Raw genomic sequence first — 25,419 nt, 5'->3', positions numbered from 1 at the left:
TAAAGTGAAATGCATACACGAGACTGTATGACCTTTATTACAACTATGCGAAACTAAGAGTGCACATTACTCTGGCAGACTGGCCTGAACTTCTTCCTTGGTATCCCGAAGCTGTGGGTAGTAGTCTTCATAGTCATAATGCCTAAATGGTACTTGGTAGCTGATCAGGCCTAAAAGGTGGGGATATAAAAAAGAATAAAGTTCATGTTAGAAAAATAAGAAAGGGTGCAACAAAAATAAGAATTTGCCATCAAATTAATGTTATCACACCCATACAGTGGGTATGCTGAACCAGTCATGCATATATGAATTTCCTTATCACCCCATGTAACTCTCCGACACAATTTAACGTATTGCAATGTTACCTTCTTCTAAGCATTACTGAAATTTCGACTCTGAAGCCCCTCTTTGAAGCACTTCCTAACTATAGCATCAAATATGCATCATGTAAACCATGATTGCTGCGCCCAATTTTGAAGCTCCCAGCATCATTAGACTTGCTCTGCCATCCAAAACATAGTGTAAGGTGTAAATTTTTTTAATTTATATTTTTCTGCTAAATGACAGTGATTTGCAATGAGAAATGCACAATTTGTAATCATTAAGATGGCAGGCACTTTTGTTGCTAGGCATTTGTGTGACGCTTTTGTATCCTCAAGTGATCCAATTGGTGTAGTATTAAAGGGCAAGTGTGAGGACAGTCATGACGATAGTTATAGCGTGAGAACAAAACAGCGACACAGAGACAAAAAGGACACGAGTCCTTCTTGTCTCTGCGTCGTCATTTTGTTCTCGCGCTATAACTATCGTCATGCCATACCAACTAGCCCAAGCTCCCACACTTCTAAGTGAGGACAGTGTTGGATTGTGGGATTTGAGTCTTATAAAACCACAATTTTTTGTCTAAGCAAGCACAATGCCACCAAAAATATTAGCATATGAGGTAAGAATATTAGTAATCAGTTTTACAGCATTTTATAAACTGAAAGATGTATGAAACCTAGCTTAATTGAAAATTCAAACCAGAATCTAGCCCAGAAACAATGGCTGTACGTTTCCATGTCTTCCCATGAAACAATATTTGACTTCACAAGTTAACCATCTTGCATCTTATGGTAGTTTGTGATACAGACAATATAGCAGAAATTTATACACCTGAATAAGTACAGTCACATCAGGCTTCTCTGAATGACATTTGTTGGAAACACTGTGCCCAAGGTGGTGCTTTTCAACATAAAGATGGCAATACGCTAAAATGCTCTACGGATGACCACACGACGTGAAAATTAGGACACACCTTAATTAAAAGAGAGCGCTGACACAAAAATTTTGCACCTTGCTTTTTTTCCCTAGAAAAGCAGATGCACCTTTAGTGATAGCAGGAGATTTCAACGCACCCCATCATGCTTGGGGCTATTATTGCACCACTGACAAGAGAGCCAAGCACTGGCAAGCGGTATCGGATCTGAATCTGACTTTGGTCACTGACCTCACATTTCTTACCCGCACTGGAAATTGTTACTCTAGGGATACTAAACAGACCTCACCTTTGTCGCGACCACGAGAGAGGTCTCATGGTTAAACTTGGATGAGAACTTGGGGAGTGACCACTGTATTTTCAGTACGACATTAAAAATTCAGGCAAAGCCCCCTAAAGCTTTCAAATTCACAGACTGGGACCTCTTCCCTAAGATCAGAGCGAGGAGTGCAGAGGATATTAATGACCCACCAAATTTCAACAAGCGGCTATCTCAGCTGGTCAAAAACGTCAAGTCGGCCATGAAAACGATAGCGATTCACCTTCAGGTCAATAAAATGAATAGCAGATTTGCACATCTTCTTGAGGCTAAAAGCGCCCTCCTTGCCAGGTGGAAAGCGGTCTGAATCGGTCTGAATTACCAGGTATGAATCCACGACTGCAAAAACGTATCGCAAGTCTTAATCAGGAAATAACCGCTCATTGCCAGACGCTGGAGAGACAGGATTGGGACGAGATTTGCAACACTGTGGATGGTCAGATGAGAGTTGGGGAAATGGAAATTCCTCAGACATCTGCTGCAGGAGACCAAATCTAAATCTAACCAGACTCACTTGGTAGACGATACTCCATTAAGAAAGGAAGGTTAAATCAGACACGGAAGTAGCAGAGTGTCTGGCACAGAGATACCCCCCGGCCTCGTTCTGGCTATGCACAATACACGGGATCACCAGCCTTCGAATTGGACAAGCCCTTCCAGGAAGCAGAGGTCCGGACCACCTTAAACAATATTTAAACAAAGACTGCCCGGGCCCGGCAGCCTTACAAACAAGACACTTTGCAACTTAGACGATTACTCTATTATCCTCAACAAAGAAATCTATCATATTTGGGAGTATGGGACTTTCCCTGAGCATTGGTAAATGGCGTTGGTTATTCTCATCCCTAAACCTGGCCGGAGTCCCAGTCTTAGCAACTTATGACCCATTTTACTGACGTCTTGTATAGGCAAGGTCGCCGAGCATGTCATTAACAATCGGATATCAAAGCACATAGAGAAGACTAACCTGCTCCCGTACAACACGATAGGTTTTAGACCACACCTATCTACTCAGGACGTCATGAAAATGCTGAAGCATCACATCATAGATCAGGAGACGAAATACATTAAAGCCATTCTCGGACTCGATCTTGAAAGGGCCTTTGACAATGTCTTGCACTCCCACATACATGCCTCCGTCTCTTCCTTCAACTAAAGAGCCAACTTTCACAAGTTCACCAGCTCGTTCCTCAGAAATAGAAAAGCCACTATCAAGTTAGGGGATATCAAGTCTAAGCCCTATGATCTAGGTTACTTCAGCACTATGCAGGGCTCGGTCGTCTCCCCACTGCAGTTTAACACTGCAATGTGCAGCCTTGCTGCCAAGCTCTCAAACCAAGAAGGCATCAAGTTCGTCACCTACAAGGACAACATCACCATATAAAGTTTCGGTGGCTCGGAGGGTTCTGTGGACAGCTCTCGTCAAGAGGCCGTCGACTGTGTTGAAGTCTACATAAAGGAAATGGGCCTGAAGCTCTCGCCGTCAAAGTCCGAACTTTTCTTATATCGATTCACAATAGGGGACCCAAATCCAAAAACTAGAAACCACTGGCCGACATCGACATTAGGCTGCACACGGCATTGGGGCAGCAGATTAAAAGGGTGGACTTCATACGTGTTCTGGACATGATAATCGAGGCTAATGCACAGAACGACCGCACAATCGACCGTTGATTTCCTAGGAAGAAGGGGTCATCTGACTAATCTCATGCATTTCCAACAGTCGGGGTGGTCATCACGAGGACAACCTCCTCAGAATGTTCTATACATTTTTGATGGGCCACATAAGCTATGTCACATCTATGCACAGGTAGCAACTCCATGAGAGAAACAAATTGAGCATACTGATAAGGAAAAGCACCAACAAAGTTCTTGGCATTCCTATGTGCACAAGCACTGAGAACTTTATGAAACTTGGAGTCTACAACACCCTTGAAGAAGTTATCGAATCTCAACAAATGGCACAGGTTGCCAGGCTTTCAATCACATCAGCGGGGAGAAGGATTCTGGTTGACACTGGAGTCAACGCCCTGACACTCGAAGTGCAAAATACGCCACTTTATGATTACCTATATGCACTCTCGCATCAAAGTGTGTCCCCTTCCATGAAATATGCACCCACAGTACAACGTAGGCAGGCGTGTCGCTCGAGCCTCCCCTCTTTTAGCTCACTCTCATGCCCACTCGTCTGTTTAATGCTTTGTTGATGCCGCCCAGTACGGTGTTTCTGCTCACTTTGCAGTAGTATCCATAGATACCAAGGGTCAGATTTTATTCTCAGCATCGGTACGCCACTTCTTACAAAGTAGAGAATATGGCCATTGCACTAGATCTCCTAGATCCACAAAGAACTGATATATATATGAACTCTAAATCTGCTACTAGGGCATTCGCTTCTGGTTCAGTGCACAAGTGCACAAGAAAGTTTTTAGAACTCTCGCTCACAAGGAACTCTCCCACCACACTATTATTTGGTTCCCTGCTCACCTTGGCTCGAAAGTTGGGGGCCTTCTTAATGTCAACGAGCTAGCCCACTCCAAGGCGCAAGGCTTCAATTACCGCGCCGGGAGGTGCGCGGCTCAGACAGAGGAATCAGCCCCCAACCTTCATTTCAGGAATATTTTGACTACCTTCAATGAGATCACAAAGCACAATCGATTAGTCCATAGGTCCTTTCCACTGGCACACGAAAAGTTGTCTATGCCATAGGCAATCTCCCTTCACATGCTTCAGACAGAAACACATCCTAGCCTCGTAACCTATAGCCATCACTCCAACATCAGAACTTTGTCCGGACTGCCACAATCTCAGTGATTTTAACTCTTTCGTGACTGCACGAAATTGGTTGTTTTTCATATGTTTTGGGAAGATTGTTCTAGCCAGTTTGAAAAGTACTCCAGCACGCATCACAGCATACAATACTCGGCACAACGAAATTCTCTTTCCAAAAAATATATGCTGCAGAGAAACAAAAATATTTTAGAATGAATAGAAATGTGATAAGTGTGAAATTTTTGGTTGTTAGGTAGATGGTAAACAGTGCAATAAAAACACTATATATGCAAAATTATTGAAAACAAAGAAAATTCAGAATATACATTTTGTAGATAAATGATCCAGGAACAGTGTAAAAAATAATGAATGTTGTACAAAGTCTTCCTGTTCACACAGACAAAGAAAATCAGAACTGAGGTGCTGTTGCATTGCTCATGCCATGCAGTGAAGCATTGCATGGTTTTCGTGAGACAAGTGTACAGGTACACTTTTTTCAGTAAATTTTTGTTGTGTTGCGATAAGAGTCTTCAGATGTTCCAATACGGATGGATACCCGTGATGTGAATAATTCCTCTATAAATGAAGTGTCCGATGAACTTCTCTATTTCATCCAGCGTCACCTCTTTCCATGAGCCACCTCACTTCGCATACGTTGGCGTTTCCATATAAGCATCCAAGCATATTTTTTTTCGTTTTTGCACATATTGTATTAAAACAAAAGATAATATCACGTGCAGTTCTAAAAGGCTTTGCACTGCTCTGTAGGCAGGCTAAGATGTGCTCTGGGAGCCTTCTTGTAGTTAAGAGAAGCTCTGCAGCCAGGGCGAGCACCCCGCGCTCCAGCAAAGTGTCGACCACGCACGTAACGAGAGTAGCTATAAGATTATTCACAAAGGTGAGAAGCTATAAACAGTTGTTGCGGAGGAGATAGCTGGAGAATGTATACAAAAGAAACATCGCCATAAAACTTGAAGCTGAGGTACTATGATCTTCAAACTCTAAGCTCGTGCTCACTCAATTCAGGTGGGGTAAAAAGAAAGTTTAGACGAGCGCACAAGTTTTGCAGCGCTGGTGTGCACCAATGTGCGTGTGACGACGGTGTCATAAGAGTGACTAGTGACACTAGACGCAACCCTGTGTTCCATATAACAATGCAAGCAAAACTAAAGTTGCTGGAAACTGTCATAGAGGGCCACTTCGACAGTTTAAATGCACAGCGGACCTTCGCAAATATTTTTTGTAGAACAAATTTTCTATGACTCCTAGGAACAGCTCTCTATTGAATATCTGGCATATGATTATGGCAATTATTACCGTTTAACATTGTCAAATTGTGACGCTGACACTTTCATTTGCTATTCCGCTTGCAAAGGTTCTTTTCATTACTGTATCGTAATCACGAGGGGCACACACTTCTGGCAACTCACCAGCCTAGTGCACTTTTAAACAATACACGTACATTAGATCGTGCAAAGGTCTGTCGAAAATCACTATGTTGCCAAAATGAGCAAATTCAAATTGATTCTGAAAGTTTAGTGCCTGAACTAACTAGTAGAAAGTGCTGCGCGCATGAGAAACAAATTTAACATGCAGATAATCGACAATCCAAAAGCGTCGATCACCGGTGATCGATTTGAATAGGCGTCGTAATGAAAGAGTTAACCACAAGCTCTGGAGGTGCCCCCTCTTTACAAGAAAAATATCAAGAATTTTTCAAAAATGCCTTTCTTTTAATGCTCACGAGCCCAGTCCTCATACAATAACTCAAGCCTGTCCAGAAGGCTCCCGATGCGGTGGTGAATCCCTACGTGGGAGCGGCTGGCGATCTTACCCCTATAAAACAGGGGTGGAATCCTTCAGGACCCCAATTAAGTTTTTCATCTATCATCCATTCATTTGCTGCAATAGGTAGCTTTTGACCCACTAATCACGGTTTGAAACCTCTTTTGCACGAGTGCTTGATGGTTAATTATTTTTGGAATGGCCAGTTGCAGTTTTGGTTTCAAAGTGCACCGAGCTAAGCAAAAGCACTTCCAGTGGCAAGGAAACATGACTGTGCAAGTTACATGACTGTGTAAGACTTTGACGTGGGCCCCGCACGCAATAGCGTGTGCCACGCTGACAGCCAGCACACTTAAAGCCACCGGCATGGAGGAAGGAATTACAGGTAGCGCAAGTGCAAGCAACCAGCCAGCACTAACTCTTGAAGTAGGTCTGTTTATATCGCTGCTGCGTAGATGTTGGTGTCACAGGGGGCTCCGCATCTCGTTCAGTCATGCGGCATGCTCTCCAAAATTGATTTTGCCTCCACATAAACTTCATTTATTATCTCGCGTCCAAAATTTTGTGTGAGTACTGCTTTATGTATTGAGTTCAAATCTATTACCTCAAGCTGAGTAATATATGAAATTGTGACAATAGGCTATAAAAGGTTACGTTAGACAATGGAGACCACAGTACCAGCTATTAAGCAGCAAATTTTGTTTTCTGTCCTTGATGGCTGGCTAAATTGTTGTGTCCATAGAAATGTTGTACAAATGCTAGCAATATTATATCCCCAATTTACAGCATGCATTTAGAATATGGTGAAGATTTTGCTACTCTTTAAGTCAGCAGAGTGCGATTTCTGCCCATTATCTGTGGCATCAATCGGAAGGAAGCGGTTTTCACTAGGTAGAAAAAAATATTCCATGCACAGCTTATGAGCTGGAATACAAGTTTTAAATGGCTGCAGAAGACTGTAGCAAACAGGAATGAAAACATCTTTTTATATTTCCACATACAGTCAAGCGCACAAGTCAAGCTTTCAAGAGGGCTGTCCGCTTTAATGACCTGGTGGACAGCTCATTTCTCTTACAATGACCTGACTGAATTTCAGGGCACCAATATCTGAACCAGTAGGAAGAACAGTACCTCTACCATGCATGCCACACAATGCAGCCAATGAATGCAGCATAGCAATGCCACTTTTTTTTTTTTGCTCTCGTATATGCGTTGAGCCTGCATGAAACAGATAATCGTGACTACAAGGAGCACCATTGCAGTATATGTGTGAATATGTGTCTTCTATGCTTCATGGTTCTACGAAGCAGTTTTTTGCTTCTGTGCATAGTTTCGACTCAAATACTGGATAAATACTTAGTACATTCCAAGAATTATTCAATGGAAAGCACCACAATGACATTCCTACAATCAAATACAATGGTTAAGCTTCAGCTACTTGACATCCATGTCACCGGGAACTAAAATACCCACAACAGCACCAAATGACTCAGAAGATGACCCAGTTAGTCAAGCAGACAAGTTCCCAAGGTTTTGTGGAGAACATCGTTGGTGCAAACTTAAAAGACGTCGAAAGAAGAGACTCGAAAAAGCGCACACTCGTAACTGACTTTTATTGCACCGAAGCTCGTCTTATAAAATCCTCACGCATGCGTACAACCCAGGGTTTTAGTTCTAGAAGCCAGTGAAATGCATGCATCGTGAAAGAGCTCAACCTTTAGGAGTACGGAGCTGCTTTTGGGAAGCACTTCTGTCCCCACAGAGAATGCCGACAAAGGAGAACTAAACCTTGCAGGCAAACATAGAAAAATGTGCTTGTTACTGATGATGTTTCAGAAAGTATCTTTATGGCATGCTGTGAAAGTTATGAGAAGTTCTGGAAGCATGGGCCCCAAGTGACCACAACTACAAATAGGAACCAGCTATCCTGCAACTGTGCCTCCTATCCAGTCTCAACATAAGATGCATGAACTTAATAGCTTGCTCAAGACTTTTGCAAATGCCAGAAGCTTTACTAACAACCACATCAGCAGAGTGATAATGTTGGAAAATAATATTGCTGGGTTGCAATATTACCATTGTGTTTACACTTCTGAATGTCAATTTCCACCTGTTAAAGTAACACACTCCATTTTGAACAAAATTTTTTCTTCAGATAGCTTCCCAGGTTCTATGTCCCTACTGTTGCTGGCTGCTGCCCTGTTGATCAGCATCTTAAGCACCTCTGCTCATATGAAAATTTGCGTACAGAGTGCAAGCACTAGAAAAGAAGCTTATGTGTACTATAGTCGACGCCAGAAATTCCGGACATGCCCAATTTTGCAGACTCATCTGTGGCACCGTCAAGTTCTCCATAGAGTCAATGTGTTAACAAGACCAAAATTCTGGACGTTTATATAGCTCGCAATCAGATTTTCCCGGCTTTCTACCGCTGACCACAGACGAAGTCACTATCGACACTGCCACATTAGTTTTTTTCGAACCCTCGAACCCATTGTGCAGTGGCTTCTGTACCCTTGAAACCGAAAATGCCACTATCCAGCGCACACCAGTCCGTTGCCAGCAATAGCTTAGGCTACATGCACAAAGTTTCCTAAAACTAACAAGAGAGGACTCTGGCACTGCGGTCATTCAGCGACCATGGAAATTACGGGTATGACATGGATTTGCCAAGTCTTCCTGCTTGCGGGCGGCGAATGCACTTGTGGCTTTGTTTATTGCTGTGTTTTCATTTTTTTTTTCGGAGGCAAACTGTTTTCTAATTTATGACCCGATTTGAAGTGGTATGTCTAAAAGATTAAGGTGGTGAAGTGTAACTGCCGAACATTTGCGGATTGTTCTTTTTGACAAAGCACCTTCAAGCCATGTGAAGCCAGAACGAACGTAAAGTAGAAAGACTAGGCAAATCCATGTCATACCCATAATTCCCATGCTCGCTGAAGCGCCATGCAATGCAGCTTCCATAGAAACTAGCGCCAGAGTTCTCTCTAGTATATATTCGAGAAGCTCTATGGCCGCATAGTGCTGTGCAGCCTGTGCTCAGAAAGTAGTGGAAAAAGCTACGCTGTTGACCTATGGTCTGCCGTCAGCATGCTTGCATATTCGTCGAATACAGTTACACAACAGATCCCCCGAAACTGTTTTTGCCACAGGAGCCTCATACTGGATGGCGAAATGGCCGTCTCACCCAGAGTAGACAGCGTCTGCAACAAACTTCCACCCACGAACGTCGCCTTCGACGATCTGCAAGTTGCCGATGTTTCGATTCCAGCCAGGACAACTCTTTAGGGCTTTGCTGACGCTGACAAAAACCTCGACCTGAGTGCGGAATCGACTGATGACGAAATCATTCGTGGAGTTACCGAGGATTCCAATGACACCGAGATCAGAGAGGTAGCGCCTACACAGCCAACGAGCTTGGAGTTGATGCGAGCACTGACACTGTCAACAGCGTACAGCGACAGCATGACGTTAACTTATTGAGGCAGACATCATACCGGGCAAGTGGAATGCCATTCAAATGAAAATACGCATTTGTTTTCCTTGTGCCTAAGTGCTTTTAAATATGGTAGCGCCGGCCACATCATATTTCTTTCTTTCGCTTTTTTCAGACCTACCTAAAAGATGCATTTGCTAATTGCAATAAGAATTCCTCCTGTCACGACCCTCCCCGTCAGGGAAAAATACCTATTAAAGAGTGTGTTTCCACTTGCATTTGTTCTTCCGGACTGCCCGACTTTCCGGACGTTTTTGCGGTTCCTTTAGGGTCCGGGAAATCGGACGTTGACTGTATAGCCCCAGTATGCAAACTAACAAAACAGAGCCAGTAAGTGTGCCTCAGCTCTGTACGATAGAAAAAAATATTCTCACATAAAACTGAACCCATTATGTGTGCTGATAAGCGGCTCTAAACAACACCAACCTCTTAATGAGGTTGGTATTGTTTTTAGCTCCGATTCTTATCGGAGCTAAAAAATTCATAGCACGTCTTCCTGCCATATTTCTAATCTTTGTTTTGTGACGTTGCGTTGTTAGTACACAAGTGACGTTAGTACGCACTTATATAGGTATTATGCTATGCGCAATTGCATGTCATGCGCTGTATATTTTTCTTTTTACCGCGTTAAAACCTGTGTGTCCGCGACATTCTCTGTGCGTAATATATTGTGAAAATGTTCAGCGTGCTATATTTATATGTTACCCACTCCTGCTTATGGCTTCACTTTGAAGCCAGCAGAAATCCTGTAAATAAATAAAATAAAAACACAAACCCTTTGATTTTTGCATTTCATATATACTGTAGGGTTTACAGACACCACAGTACCAGAAGGCATGTGGTAATACGTGGCCCATCCTACAGAACTTTGAAATGTAGATGGATGCATGCTGAATTTGTCTAAACGTTTATTAGTGATCACTTTTTTTCCCCCTAAACAGGCATCATACATCACCTCTGTCCTTGTGGCATCGCTTCATAGATGTCTGACACGGCATATCTACCTGATATTGCGTTGCATTTTTGTCACATCTTATGAGTGGCGTAGTGCATAAACAAAGATTAGGAGAAATACAACTTGTGACTTCTGTGACGAGCGGAGCATGACAATACACTGGACAAAAGCAAACAGGATTGTAGATGCCATAATAAGTTGTGCAGAATTTAATTATTCACTCTACTGAAGCTTTTGCTTCACAGATTGCAACAGGTGCATTGTATCTCCGTATTTTGAAATAAGGAGTCTCTTCTGTACGTTGTTTAGCTCATTATCTATGTTAAGTTTTGATAGTAAGTCCACTCATTGTTAAATTCTAAATAGTGAACACACACACTGTAGAAAAATTGGGTGGTATCTCAGCTCATAAACATTTTTTTTTCTTGTATTCTCTTTATCAGTATGTAATTGTAAATATATACAGCATTTTCCCTCATTATATTATATTACCTCCAAACATGTGCTTTTTAATTCACATCACTGCAGAGTGCATTTGTTTAAGTTGGAATTGACATGTGGCATGTTATTATAACCTTGACAGTACATTCAATAAAACATTCTCACTAAAACTTAAAAAAAGGAAGAAGTTTTTTTAGGGCAAAAAAAGGATGCCAAATTAAAAAAAAAACACTTTGAACTCTCCCTCTATCCCCATTTTGGAAAGGCAGATGTGCTATCTCAGGATTATGCCAGCACATTTCCTTCCCATAACTTAACACACCTGCAGAAAGCTGGCAATAGCAATGGCCACAAATAGCGATAGTACTGATTCTCTGTAGCCAATATTTACAAGTAGGAGTGAAGGGGCTTTGGAGGCACATAAATTGTGGCGATGACCCCTGTAAGACCAAGCATAAATAATAAGTTGAGGCATAAATAGCCCTCCTTTCAACATTTGGAAAACCATGAATGCACAGTATGGTGCCTGCCAATTCTAAATCAGGCACATCCTGAATTGAAAGAATAAGTGGTTCTTACACCATGAGTTTGTAGACTTACTATTCTTGCATGCTTGAAACTTACACATACATAGAAACTTGCGCCAGAAAGATTTTTAAAAAGATACGGCATAATGACTTATAAAAAAAAATTTTTGTACAGTAGAATCTCGAAGATACGAATTCAAAAGTTGGTTGGTTGCAAAACTTTATTGTGGTCCTGCAAGGCGCGTGTCAGCACGCAGCGGGCAACTCCCACGTCGGGACCGTTAGGCCAAGCCTATCGGCCGCTCCACGGGCCTGCTCGACGGCCCAAAGTTGGTCGGCCAGGAGGAAGCAGCGTAGGGCCACCTCCCACCTGACCGATGTAGTGTCGGGGTTAGTGTACATTGCCTTGCACTCCCAGAGCATGTGCGCCAGCGTGGATACATCCCCACATGCGGGGCAAGCGTCATTGGGGAATACATCAGGATAAATAGCGTAAAGGGATCTCAAGTTAGAGTACATGTCGGCCTGCTGTAGTCTGAGCGTAAGGGGTGGCTCAGTGGTTAAGGCCTCGCTTTCACGAATTCGAAGGGAACATGCAAAATATTTGTATTATCCCGCATTCACATGAACCAAAACCAAGTTAGAGCTGATCATGAAGATGAACATGAACTTTATTGGGGTCAACTACTTGCTGAAAAAAAAGCCCATGAAGCTTTTTTAAACTTTCCCGATTTCACAGCCTCTCAATAAAGTGCCGCAGTTTCATCTTTCTCATGCTTCTGGCGCTATAAGGCATATTAACACTTGGCATCAGAGGGAGTGAAAGCAGTAAAACAATGAAAAGTCACTCGTTTCACCGCTCAAGCAGCCGGAAAAATGTATCGTGAAGTTGACACGAAAAAAGTCAGTCCTGGAGAATTCAAGCGAAATCGTTAGAGCAGCTGCCAAACCATATCCGTGCCTATCGAAAATGTTCACAATCATTGTGCCCCTCGTACACATGCCACCACCGCCTTCTTCGTCACTTGAGAATTCATTCCTGAGCATTAAAATCCGTACCGAGTTCTAGTTATGCATGCAAAGCACTGAAAAGTTTACACCTTTAAAAACATTGTTTCGGGCCATATGTCAGAAGAAACGACACGAGCGGATGCACTAGCAGCGGCGGCGACAGCTTCAGCTGGCAGTGCAAAAAGCAAAGTGCTTCAGGGCATGTCTACTCCCTGCTGCTGCACGTTCTTCTACGTCAATCGCAACGATCGCAATTTAAATCGGCTCTCGATGAACACGTCTTTTTCAAGGCCGTGAGCTTTGTCGTGCTGTGCGGGTAGTTCCCGATTGCGCCGACGCGAGCCATTGCAGACTAGAGATGTACACGGGCTCCAAGTAGCCCGAAAGACCGCACCCGGCCCGCGGACCGGGTAGCCCGACGTCTTTTTCACTTCAGGCCCTGGCCGGGCTCGGGCTTTTTTGATGAATTATAAAGCCGAGCTCGGGCCTGATGAAAAGCCCGAATCAAGCCAAAAATAAATATGATGTGCCAAAATTATCGTTGTTCAAATGTGTGCTTTCTTTGGAGAGAAGAAATGTGCTTTTGAGAAAGAAAAATATTTGTTTTGTCATAGCTTTCATAGTTGGGGTGTATATGGGTGAATTAGCTGAAATTCACGGCTTTTAACACTAAGGGCTGAGGGAACAGCACACATATGTACTAGAAGTAGAAGAACTGGCAAGTGTTTTGTAAAGGTTTTGTTCTTTATCGCATAAAAAAAAGATGTTGCAGGGACGTACGGCACACTTTTTTTTTATAAATAAATGCATTTTTATTTTTCTGTTGCCATGTGCTTTATTGCTTCGTTCATCGAGTTGGGCCAAGTCAGGCCGGGCCAAAGGTATGAGACGCTGGGCCAAGCCTAGGGTATGAGACGGGCCGAGCCTGGGCTCCCTATTCTCTATACATCATCGGGCCGGGCTGGCCCGCCTCTGGCAAACATTGGGCTCAGGCTGGACCGGGCCGCGAAACTGTGGCCCATGCACATCTCTATCGCAGACGCCTTCGCCGCCACGTTGATTAAATGGCTGGTTGTTTACGTCACATGGTTTGAGAGCTAGAGCAGCTGGTGTAGCCAAGGCCATAGCAGAAAGATGATCCCCTATCGCGTGGCGGCGATAGGTAAAATTGCTCTCGGGCTGATTTATTCACGTTGGCCTCGCGGCAACGTTTTTCAGCCACTTTTCCGGCAACGAAGCGAGGGAAATCTTGCTGAATTTTGCCACATTCGCTCTCTTTGAGGCCAAGTGTGAACACGCCTTCTTCCCACATACAAGTCGTGTTGCACCACTCCTGTGCAGTGGTCAATTGCTCATTCATATCATACGCGGTTGCTGGGCAGACCGTTTATACAACGACTGAATCCCGGCTTATTTCATATGATTGAAATTCATATCACGAAATTCGCATCAGCTGTAATCGTATTATCGAGATTCTACTGTATATTTAAGTTTAGTAAGCAATAAGGTTCCCAATACAATAAGCTTTCATTGTAATACTACAACAAGCCTTTGTGTATGTTGGCAGATGCTCACCTAAATCTTTAGCTTTCAAGAGGGCCAGATCAAGCAGGAACTGTTTTTCTCTGCACAAACCTGCAAGAAAACAGATTTTAATGGGACACAACATATGCAATAAAAAAGCAGAATAAACAGTGACTACATTGCCTGATTGCTAACAGAGTAAAGAAAACATTAGAATTCAATCAACCAAAGGAACAAGCAGGATTTCGAACAGGCTACTCAACAATTGACCACATTCATACTATCAATCAGGTAATAGAGAAATGCTCAGAGTATAACCAACCACTATACATAGCCTTCATAGATTACGAGAAGGCGTTTGATTCAGTAGAAATATCAGCCGTCATGCAAACACTGCGGATTCAGGGCGTAGATGAAGTATATATAAACATTCTGGAAGAAATCTACAAGGGATCAACTGCTACCATAGTGCTTCATAGAGAAAGCAACAGAATACCAATCAAGAAGGGTGTAAGGCAGGGGGACACAATTTCCCCAATGCTGTTTACCGTGTGCTTACAGGAGGTTTTCAGAAGCCTAGAATGGGAACAGTTAGGCATAAGAGTTAATGGAGAATACCTTAGTAACCTGCGCTTCGCCGATGACATTGCATTGCTGAGTAACTCGGGGGACGAATTGCAACTCATGATTACGGAGTTAGACAAGGAGAGCAGAAAAGTGGGTCTTAAAATTAATCTGCAGAAAACGAAAGTAATGTACAACAACCTCGGCAAAGAGCAGCGCTTCGAGATAGGTAATAGTGCACTTGAAGTTGTAAAAGACTATGTCTACTTAGGGCAGGTAATAACCGCAGAGCCGAACCACGAGATTGAACTAACTAGAAGAATAAGAATGGGGTGGAGCACATTCGGCAAGCACTCTCAAATTATGACAGGTAGATTGCCACTATCCCTCAAGAGGAAGGTATATAACAGCTGTATCTTGCCGGTACTTAGCTACGGAGCAGAAACCTGGAGACTTACAAAGAGGGTTCAGCTTAAATTGAGGACGACGCAGCGAGCAATGGAAAGAAAAATGGTAGGTGTAACCTTAAGAGACAAGAAGAGAGCAGAGTGGATTAGGGAACAAACGGGGGTTAAGGATATCATAGCTGAAATCAAGAAGAAGAAATGGACATGGGCAGGGCATGTAGCGCGTAGACAGGATAACCGCTGGTCGTTAAGGGTAACTGACTGGATTCCCAGAGAAGGGAAGCGGGTTAGGGGGAGACAGAAGGTTAGGTGGGCAGATGAGATTAAGAAGTTTGCGGGTATAAATTGGAAGCAGCAAGCACAGGACCGGGTTAACTGGCGGAACATGGGAGAGGCCTTTGGCCTGCAGTGGTCGTAGTCAGGCTGATGTTGATGATGATGATGACATTGCCTAAACAAGCCACATGTTGACAATGAGGTATTTGCTGTGACATGTACTAGTACTTTCTGAGGAAATGCATAACATATACTTTACACAAAGGGTATCACCAATTATCATACCACAAAAAAAAACATGCATTTTTACAAGCTTGAAACTCACTGCATCTGACTAGTCACTGCTTATGCGTCACCACTCACGTTTTTTTTAATTCGTTTAAATGCTACAAAGCTAAGATAATGAAATAAATTTCCAAAAATGATCCAAGAGTTCTGTTAAAGTAAATGATTTGTCAAATGCCTTTAAAGCAACAACAAATATAAACACTACCATAAGCTTCCGAGCAAGTGCCCTGCCCCCACTCGTACAAGCCCCCCTCCGTGACAACGCGTCGAGACAATAGTGGCCTGCCACATCCAGTTGACAGAAAAAAGTTTCCGCGGATTTTTCTACAAATAATTTGTTTAAATTTTTGCGGTCCTGCTGGCTGCCATGAATCTAATCCAATCCTGCTTTGCACTGCAGCCCAATTGCATCACGCCGTTTGTTGCTTTGTGTTTGTGGTGAGAGGTCAGCTATGCTTATGCAGTCCTTCACAGTGGCGAAAAAAATCGAGGTCATTCGATGGCATCGACAAAATGAAAAGAATGTGCACCAGACACCTCGATATTTCAAGCTCAACTAGAAGCGGATATGGGAATGGGAGAGGAATTTCCATAATTTGCTGCAGCTAAACTACAGGAAGGCAAAACTTCAATGGAAGCTCAGTAACGGTGCACTCAAGAGTCTGGAGCCCAAACATTGTACACAAGTTGCCACAAATGCCTTCGGGAAGTACGGCACCGATGTGCTTTACATGCCTGCGGGGTTCGCGAGCATCCTGCAGCCTGCTGACATGTATAGGAATAAGCCATTCAAGTCAACCCTGCAGCGTTTGTGGGAGCAGTATATGCATGAGGAAGCACGAACACTGAAAGGAAGCTTGAAGCCATCAAGGCACCATGCGCTCTATTTTGTTGCCAAGGCGTGGGCCTCTGTACCTCAGGAGACTGTGGCACGGCCCTTCAAGGGATGCCGCATTAGTAACACACTTGATGACTCCGAGGACAGCGACCTGCAGAGCGGACTGGTCGATGTTGAAGCGGTGGTGCCAAAAGACCACGGCGGACTTCAAGCGGAATGCTGCGACCCGTTTTTTTTTTGCAAATGACTCGGAGCAGTCTTTCGGTGATTTTTCCAAGCAATTAAAAGCTACAGCAATGCTGGGTCTAAATAAAGTTCACTGTAACAAAACTTTAATCCACACGCACTGCAATATTTTTTCCTGGCACAAAAATTTTGCCACCATATTGAATTTGGGTGCCACTCTGAACTAGCGCCCCCCTACCCCACTTTGCCAGCAATTTAAACTTCATTAGGGTGGAGGGGGGCACTTGCTCGGAATTTTATGGTAAATTGGCACAGAGTAATGAAACACTATTTGAAAATCTTAAGGTTAATATCAATTCAATTGGTCATAAATAAAAAGAAAATGACAGCCACACGTCATTTTTTGAATTCCGTAATAAAAAAACTACAGTGCTACATAAAAGATAAACCAGTCCACCAACCTTGCCGTCTTGCACTGGCACATCAATGGAAAATCACTGCCAAAGTGAGATAATCTAGCCAAAGCTCAAGCTAGGGCTAAAAGATAGGTTTTGATATAAGGCATAGAATATAGGATCGGGCACAGCAGCCTAGGGCTCGAGTCAGCATTAGTTGGGCCTGCAATGGGTGCAAATATGCTATTGATATTGTTCTATTTATAACGATGCCATTTGTGTTTCTGATGGTATTAACATAAACAAAGCATTGCAACATCTGTTTGCTGGAGAAACCGAGCAGTAGCATTAATAATTGTTGGGGTTTCACATCCTAAAATTAACTGCATGCACAGCCTAAAAAACATTGATTGATTGATATGTGGGGTTTAACGTCCCAAAACCACTATACGATTATGAGAGACGCCGTAGTGGAGGGCTCCGGAAATTTAGACCACCTGGGGTTCTTTAACGTGCACCCAAATCTGAGCACACGGGCCTACAACATTTCCGCCTCCATCGGAAATGCAGCCGCCGCAGCCGGGATTCGAACCCGCGCCCTGCGGGTCAGCAGCCGAGTACCTTAGCCACTAGACCACCGCGGCGGGGCACAGCCTAAAAAACATGCATGCACAGCATGTTTAGATTTCTGTATCTCACAGAAGCATAGTGGCCTTGATTTGCATAAGGCTACTGGTGGTTGAGAGTTCTGACTCCTCTTGACAGATTAGCAATGAGCATGAATATTGCTTTCTTATCATCCACTTGCTGTTATAGGGCCGGCAATATTGATGGTGGTGACATCCGAGTGTTCCCTTTAACAGTGAACCGTACTGTACATATTACGCACTTCAAGAGAGACTTCTGATCATTAATCAACAGAAATCAGATAGCCCTTATGCAAGCAACTACAACAAGCTCAATTTGGCTATTTGCAGACATGGTGCCTCTAAACATAACATACAGTTCCTTTTGTATTTACATTATTTTCTCGAAAACACACCTGTTTTTTGTGGTTGCAGGGTTTCTCCTGTGTGTGGTGAGATAAATTGGGTCAGCAATTTGGTGTTCTGAAAGAGACCAGAGATGACAAATGCAATGAAGATTAATAACTAAAGAATGTTGTACTTGTGACTACAATAAATCGTCTGAATTTGACACAATTTCGTCACCACACAAAGCTTGTTAATATCACCCTGAACTGGTTTCAGTGTTCTGCATTTTGTGCACTATGTGTCTTGACAGCAATTACATTAGAAAATTACACTTTGAAACACATATTAAAAAGCCACTCTCACTATGCAAAGAGCCTGTATGAGTCATAATATATGCAAAAATAAAAATGTGGGATAACATTGCCTCAAAGTTCCTAAATCACCTTGCTGCGATGTTGTGGAGAATGATGGGGCCCCCTCTTTGAGACCAGATAATTTTCACATTGTAGATATAGGCTGCATTCTACTCTATGAAGTCAGAGACTGAACTTATCAAGTTGAGAGAAAGGTTACTATGCTACTATGGTCTATTAAAACTAGTGCAAATTACGTGATGTAGTGCCGATGTACCAACACTAGGGTATCACAAAAGGATGAATTTCAGTAATATGACTGACCAAAACAACTTTGGTGCAGCTTATGGAGCCACTAAATATCTCACTTTGGAGTAGTATAACAACCGTTTGGAGAAGTTTCTTGCTCCACATTTTCAGGCTCAAATATTCATCTCCAAGCCGGGGCTGTAGCCCCACATGTCGAACGAAATGTATTTAGGCAGCATGCACAAGCGTTCATTTTGACTAACTGTAAACATGAAATTAGGTCACTCCTCTTTGCTTTTCTGCAGACCTCCCTAAGTTTAATAAGCACAGTCTGATCAAGCGACCTAACACTTCAAAGCGATTCACTTGGTATTTGTTAATGTGTGTCTTTCCCTGATGCTTTATTTACAATACTGGAAACACACAGTCTGAAGTTTCCAAGCATTCTATTTACTTCCCATAAATAAAAGTATTATTACAAGCTAGGCCTTCATTGTGTGAAAAAGTGTAATTAGGGTCCTGGTTAATAACAGGATTTGGTAACTGGCCCTCCGGTCCTATTAGTTAATGTGTGCTCAACAAAAGTTACGGTTATGTGGGAGGGCCAGTACGTATTACATTTGACAGGCTGTTGAACATGTACAGTTGACTTGTTTGAGAAGCCCAGCCGAGAATCACTGGCAAATTGGGACACCATGCTTTCTCAGCCAAATAAAAGTCGCTCTACAGCATGTAGTATTGTTGATAAAATCTGTCCATTGGATGGTGTTGAGACTTAGGTAGGTACCTTTGCATGATATAGAACAAGTAGCATTACAAAATAAAAAAAGGATCAACTCTACATGCATGTACTGAATTACCGTAATTATTACAGTCAGTCAAGTAAGACTGTCAAAGAAAACGAGGACATTCTTACTTTTCTATGACATGTTATCTCGCAGTATCATCTAGTATGTAATGAAGGGAAGGAGTAAAAATTTAAGGGCTCATTTTTCTTTGTTAGACAATATTTTCATTGACAGTATGGGCTAGTATGTAGTATTAGAAAATCAACGGAGTAAGTTTTGCAGTATGGCTGAGTTGAAATTGTTTGGAAGGCTATGACCAGCAACTACTTCCAACTACATAGCAGTTTCCTATCTACTGTGACGACCACTCAACGTTACAGTGCAATCCCATGGATTTCAAGCACTTGCAGTCTTATTTCTTGCCAAAAAAAAAATGCAGTGACGGTGTCTTGGTGCATGCTTAGCACAATTAATGAACTTTCAGCCGAGATGTGGAAGATGTAGCATGTTTCTACTGTTGGCACAATTTTCTTTTTTCTGTTATCCAACCTCGTACCAGAACTTTAAGAAAAATCATGTTTCAAATAATGCGCTCTCAGTTTCAACTACTTTATCATTTTTTATTTAGTTACCATTTGAGCTCTAAGATCAGAGCCATATAACAAATGCAATTAATCAAATGGAAGGCTTAGTTTAGGAACTCACAGTGTGGTGAATGACAAGGTACTCATCTCTGCATATAGGGCATGGGCTGCCTGTGGCGATCATACCCTTTTTCTGAAAAGTGAAGTACATACGCAAACAGCTGGAGTGCATAAGCCAACACTAAAAATTTTACGCACTTGCTTTAGCATTTCATAATGTCTCAACACATATCTCAAGAAAACGGGCTGTTAAGCCACAAACAGCATCAGGGTGGCATATGTTCAATAAGCCTGTTTATAAGTAAGGGTGTCATTTATAAAATCACATTATCTTGTGGCATAACAGACATGAGACAAACTGTGCACTGTATATTAACGTGCGTCGGAAGAAACATTTCAACTCATGAAAAGGGACACCCATGCTGTGACTACACTGTTGTGATGTCTTGATGCATGAAGTCTCAACACATTTCGCATCGTGTGGTGAGCAGCAATGCCCTCACAAAAAAAGAGCGTCACAGTGCACAACCTCGTTAGTTGTACCCTTGCAGATACAAAAGCACTGAATGTGCTACACACTATCAATTGTAAATGTGTGCATTTTCAAAGTCAATGTCCTGTCTTATGAAAATGTGCTAGAAGCAATGAAAAGTCTATGATAGCAGGATTATCCTTTTGATTTAAGTGCATTTTTATCAACATCATTACTCAAAGTGGATTATTTTAATTATCTGTTATTGCCATGAAATGCCAGATAGTAGTTTAACATATATAAATTAACCCACATTTAACTCTGATATGTGAAATTATTAACATCATTGAACAGCTGAAACACCCCTTTGAATGTCCAATACAAAAGCATAGCCCTGTCCTATGTGTACATCAAACTTCCATTATGTTTAACATATTCAAAGTTGTGTGGCTACAAGTGCACATCACCTAACTGACCTGTGATTACTTGAGCTATTTGGAAATTTCATGAAAATTAATTGGCAGTGTTTTAGCTGATTGTGTTATACAGGGTAATAACCTGAGTATACAGGTAATTGGCTGAGCAAGCCATATAAAAAAGCAAGCATGGTGAATGCCCTAATACTATAGACATTTCACCCTCCAGGAGTTTCACCTATGCTCTATAATGACCGAGATGCTTTCGTAAGTTTTATTGCAACTGAGCTGCAAAATGTGGCAAAGAATCTTTTTTAGAACATGTAACTGCCACGCAGTGAAGCAGAGTGAAGCGTAATGCATTTCCAGTAAAAAACCAAAAACAAACAGAGAGACAGAAATACCTAAAGACAATGAGAACACTGCGACACCAAGAACTAATCCAACTCCACAGAATGATAACATACGAATAGATGCCGAAACAGGAACTGTAGCACATACGTAACCCAACTCATCATAAAATACATGGCAAGCAAGTTATAAACAGATCATTAGTTTTTCGTATCGACAGTGCGATAGAGGCTGAGGTAAAACAATTTTCTCTCCCACTTTTGTTTTCTTCTTTATCTTTCAATATAAAAAAAGCCTTGTGCACCAAACGGTATTTTTCATCCTTTCACCATCAAAGAACTTGTGCGCTGAGAAAAATTGCCGACATTGTCATTGCTCACACATTGCTTACAACTTCCAGCTAAATGACTAGATCCGGCTATTGCCCTGACGTGCACCCAGTTCTCTCTCAAGCAGTCAGTAATGAAATGACTAGTATGTAGAATTTTTCACACGATAGGGGGATGCTATAAACAACTCCTGTAATATACTAATATTAATCTGGGGTTGCACGCCCCAAAATCATATGATTATGAGAGATGTTGTACTGGAAGGCTCTGGAAATTTTGACCATCTGGTGTTCTTTAACGTGTGCTGACATTACACAGTACACAGGCCTCAATCATTTCTTCTCCATCAAAACGCGACCACCACAGCCGGGATTGAATCCACGACTTTGGGGACAGCAGCTGAGCCCCCTAGCCACTGTTCCACCAAGTGGACTTAGCAACCCCTGTAATGCAAGTGCCAAAATCAATATGGAGGAGTTGAACATGCTGTAAGTCGCAGCCAATAAAGGATGATGGTGTCCCACGCTACTCACAATGCATGTACGCCGTGTTTTCGGTGGTGGAAACTGGCCCTTGAAATTTCTTCTATACATGGTCCACACTGGGTCATCACCATAGGTGTCCCTGTAGGCTGCGAATAAATGTTTATGGCTACTTGGTATACATCGATCGAAGTGATTCCTCTTTCATAAAGAACAATCACAGAAAAGGTCTGCAGTTAAACCTCAATTAATGAACACCCTAATTGATACTCTCGATGCACATAGTAGATTAGGTGGTTATGCACTCTACCACACCATTGCAAAGCTTATTCATGCATAAAATTTTGAAGGTGAGGGCATACCAAATAAACTGCCACTTGTGTGTCGAAAGTCGCAGCAATCATGTTTCACAACTATTCTCAAATAAAATGTTATATCAGTGTTGACACATGTGATGCTAAACAAGCCAGAAAAATGGGGCTGCTATGATGTATGCAGGATTAATTTCACTTTGTTCTTCTTTCTTAGTGTTACAATAAATCGAGCACTTATCTACTTCCAGTGAAATCCAGTTTGCATCAAAGGTATGGCTACATCCCTTATACTCATGTTTTAAAAGTATACTTGGTTTGTAAAGGCTTCTGCTTTATTAGCTTTTCCATGGCTTAAGAGGAATTTTTTTTTATGAAATGGGTATTTCATAACCTCATTGTGTAATGCAAAATCAATGGCAAAAGTACAGGTCCAATGTATTCTGGAGGGCTGGAGAAAAGCCAATAATCCCAAGCAGCCATTACTGCTATCTAGAGCACTACCACATACTGCCGACATCAGCAACTGCATTGGCTCTGTAAAGTGGCACTAGTGAAATAACAAGATTGGTTAAGACTGGCAATGTGTTATTTTAAGGTGTTCAATAGTCAATTAAAAGATAATAAGATTGTTATCGGGGTCACGGGATCGACTCCCGGCTGCATTTTCGATGGAAGCAGAAATGTTGTAGACTCGTGTGCTCAGATTCGGGTGCACGTTAAAGAACCCCAGATGGTCAAAATTTCCGGGAGCCCTCCACTATGGCGTCTCTCATAATCATATGGTGGTTTTGGGACGTTAAACCCCACATATCAATCAATCAATTATTATCGGACTAGAAAGGCAACATAAAAGAAGGTGCCTTCAATATTGCCTAGCAAAATCAGCGCTACAGCAAGTCAGTGTAATACTGTGGATTTTCTAGTACTTTGGCTGCTGCAACTCTGCAAAAGTTTGATACTTGAGAAGATCAGAATTTGGTGTTTATACACCATGTAGCCTCTCTTCACCTATTAATAGTCAACTAAAACAGATTGGTGCAAAAGTTTCACTGCTACATGTCCTTCATTTTTTGCATGTTTTCTGGCTTACCAGGCCCCTAAATTCTCACGGCAAAAGTAGCTTGTTTTTTATTTCAGAAGAGTAAGTTACCAATGACGCTTAATTTTCCCTGTATTAGCCCTTTAATAAGTAAACATTCAGAGCATTTTATCAAGCACATAAAAATAGAAGCCGTCATGCAACTGTGTAAAATATATTCCCATCAATGCTTTCCTTTAAGAATGAAGATGAGACTTTGGAGAAAAAGGTCGATCACGTAAAATACAGGCAAACCCCTTAGCAAGAGACACTGGTGTAAGAGATACCAGTAAGGCTACATTGAAGGAAGGGTTTATAAGATAGAATAATATGTGGTACTCTGGTTATCAGAGACACCTCATATAAAAGGCAAAAACTGCTCCCCAGAGCATGTCTCCTATAAAGGGGGTTCAGCTGTATTAAAAGGCAAGACTACACTTTTAACTGCAGAGGACCACAAAGCAAAACGCTTGTGCTCTCCCTTAATGGCAGCACCAGCAACAACCTGTCTCGTTATTCAGTCATAATTGACCGTTACAAATAATTATGACTGCTGGGTTTTTTATGTGCCACAACCATCATATAAATATGATACACGTCGTTGTTGGGAACTCCAAATTAAATAAGACCACCTAACCTTAAATGCAGAAGTTAATTTCATTGATATGTAGGGTTCAATGTCCTAAAACCACCATATATTATGAGCGACGTCGTAGTGGAAGGCTCAGGAAATTTTGACCGCCTAGGGTTCTTTAACGTGCACCCAAATCTGAGCATACAGGCCTACAGTATTTTCGCCTCCATCGAAAACGCAGCCGCCGCGGCTGGGATTCGATCCCACGATCTGCGGGTCAGCAGCCGAGTACCTTAGCCACTAGACCACCGCGGCGGGGCTATCCTCAACACTCAAATTTGAAGTTCAGCCATATACAGCTCTATATAAAGTTGTAACATGACGATTGTAATCACTTCTGCTGCAACCTTTGAAATATCCTTTATCACTCCTGCTGCAACCTTTGAGTGCTATCGCCCGTGGGCACGGCAGAAATTCCACCTTTTATGCCCGGAGGTCGTTTCTAGTTTGAACTAGAGGAAATAAAAACGTTGAAATCGAATAAATGATTCCTTGTTCTTTCCAGACTTTTTACAACCTCAGCGCTTGAAAGAAGCGCTGCTCCGGGCAGCTTTCCACCAATAGTCATGCAAGAACTCTACCATAATTGAAACCATACAAGCACATACCTTTGCTTTCTAGATACTCGATGCTTATTTCCGGCGGGTGAATCGTCACTTTTTTTACGTTCACCTTGGCCTCTACGTCAGCCTTTTCAGTATCATCTCCAGCCTCTTCACTTTGCATATGCTCCTCAGCAGAACGGCAAACTGAAGTCCACAACCCTCTGCAGCTCTGTCAAAACAATTCAGCAATACAAAATTAAATAATCAGCACATTATACCTGCAAAAACTTGTTTTTGAATGCGCAATAAGTTTACGGTAACTGACATGGCAAGAACTGACATAGTAACTGAACTTCAGAGATCAAGTGAGGTTTCCTTTACGTGGGATCCCTTCCCCCCGGTGAAAAGATAACGTATGGAAGCACACACACAAATAATTCCGCATAAAATAAATGACCAGGTATCATGCGATGGTTTAGCGATTCGCTTCATAGAACCATGCAGTACGATACGCTCACTACTAAACGTGCCCAAGTCTGATTCCAAATATTGGTGCTTACCTGACGCAAACCGGAGGAACAAGCATACACATATTTTGTCCATATGGAAGGCTCAACATAAAAGGATTTTTTCCTAAGTGATTCCAGCTGCTTTGGCAGCGAACTCCACGCAACACGCAAACTTTTCGCCCAACACGTTCGGCGCATGAGCGCAGCCATGTTTATAAGCGGGCTTGTCTTGATATTTT

General features: G+C 42.3%; 1 protein-coding gene across 3 annotated transcripts; it reads right to left on the bottom strand.

The window, feature by feature from the left end:
* Window positions 1-25,419, bottom strand: mRpS18B (mitochondrial ribosomal protein S18B). Of its 3 annotated transcripts, XR_012887329.1 has the most exons (8): window positions 25,232-25,419; window positions 24,735-24,900; window positions 22,152-22,249; window positions 20,112-20,183; window positions 18,085-18,151; window positions 14,140-14,199; window positions 4,065-4,207; window positions 1-170 (listed from the first exon to the last, which is right to left on the bottom strand). XR_012887329.1 is itself a non-coding variant. In XM_037413986.2 (7 exons), the coding sequence occupies exons 1-7, from the start codon at window positions 25,388-25,390 to the stop codon at window positions 67-69; spliced, it is 726 nt and encodes a 241-aa protein (XP_037269883.2). In that variant the 5' UTR covers window positions 25,391-25,418; the 3' UTR covers window positions 1-66. The 3 variants fall into 3 exon arrangements, 2 of the variants coding, with proteins under 2 accessions (XP_037269883.2, XP_075735304.1); XM_037413986.2 differs by lacking the exon at window positions 4,065-4,207 and having other exon boundaries at window positions 25,232-25,418; XM_075879189.1 differs by lacking the exons at window positions 1-170; window positions 4,065-4,207 and adding an exon at window positions 10,522-11,466.

This window comes from Rhipicephalus microplus, chromosome X (assembly GCF_043290135.1).
Source record: "Rhipicephalus microplus isolate Deutch F79 chromosome X, USDA_Rmic, whole genome shotgun sequence".
NCBI lineage: Eukaryota > Metazoa > Arthropoda > Arachnida > Ixodida > Ixodidae > Rhipicephalus > Rhipicephalus microplus.
This window is presented reverse-complemented; position numbering and strand designations above follow the sequence as displayed.

Bases quoted from the DNA above. Each gene is read 5' to 3' on its own strand.
- mRpS18B (XM_037413986.2), bottom strand. From the start codon at position 25,390: ATGGCTGCGCTCATGCGCCGAACGTGTTGGGCGAAAAGTTTGCGTGTT. The intron at 20,184-22,151 runs GTGAGTAGCGTG...TTCACTTTTCAG, and splicing joins AAACACGGCGTACATGCATT to AAAAAGGGTATGATCGCCAC. The intron at 14,200-18,084 runs GTGTGTTTTCGA...GTTTTCTTGCAG, and splicing joins CCTGCAACCACAAAAAACAG to GTTTGTGCAGAGAAAAACAG.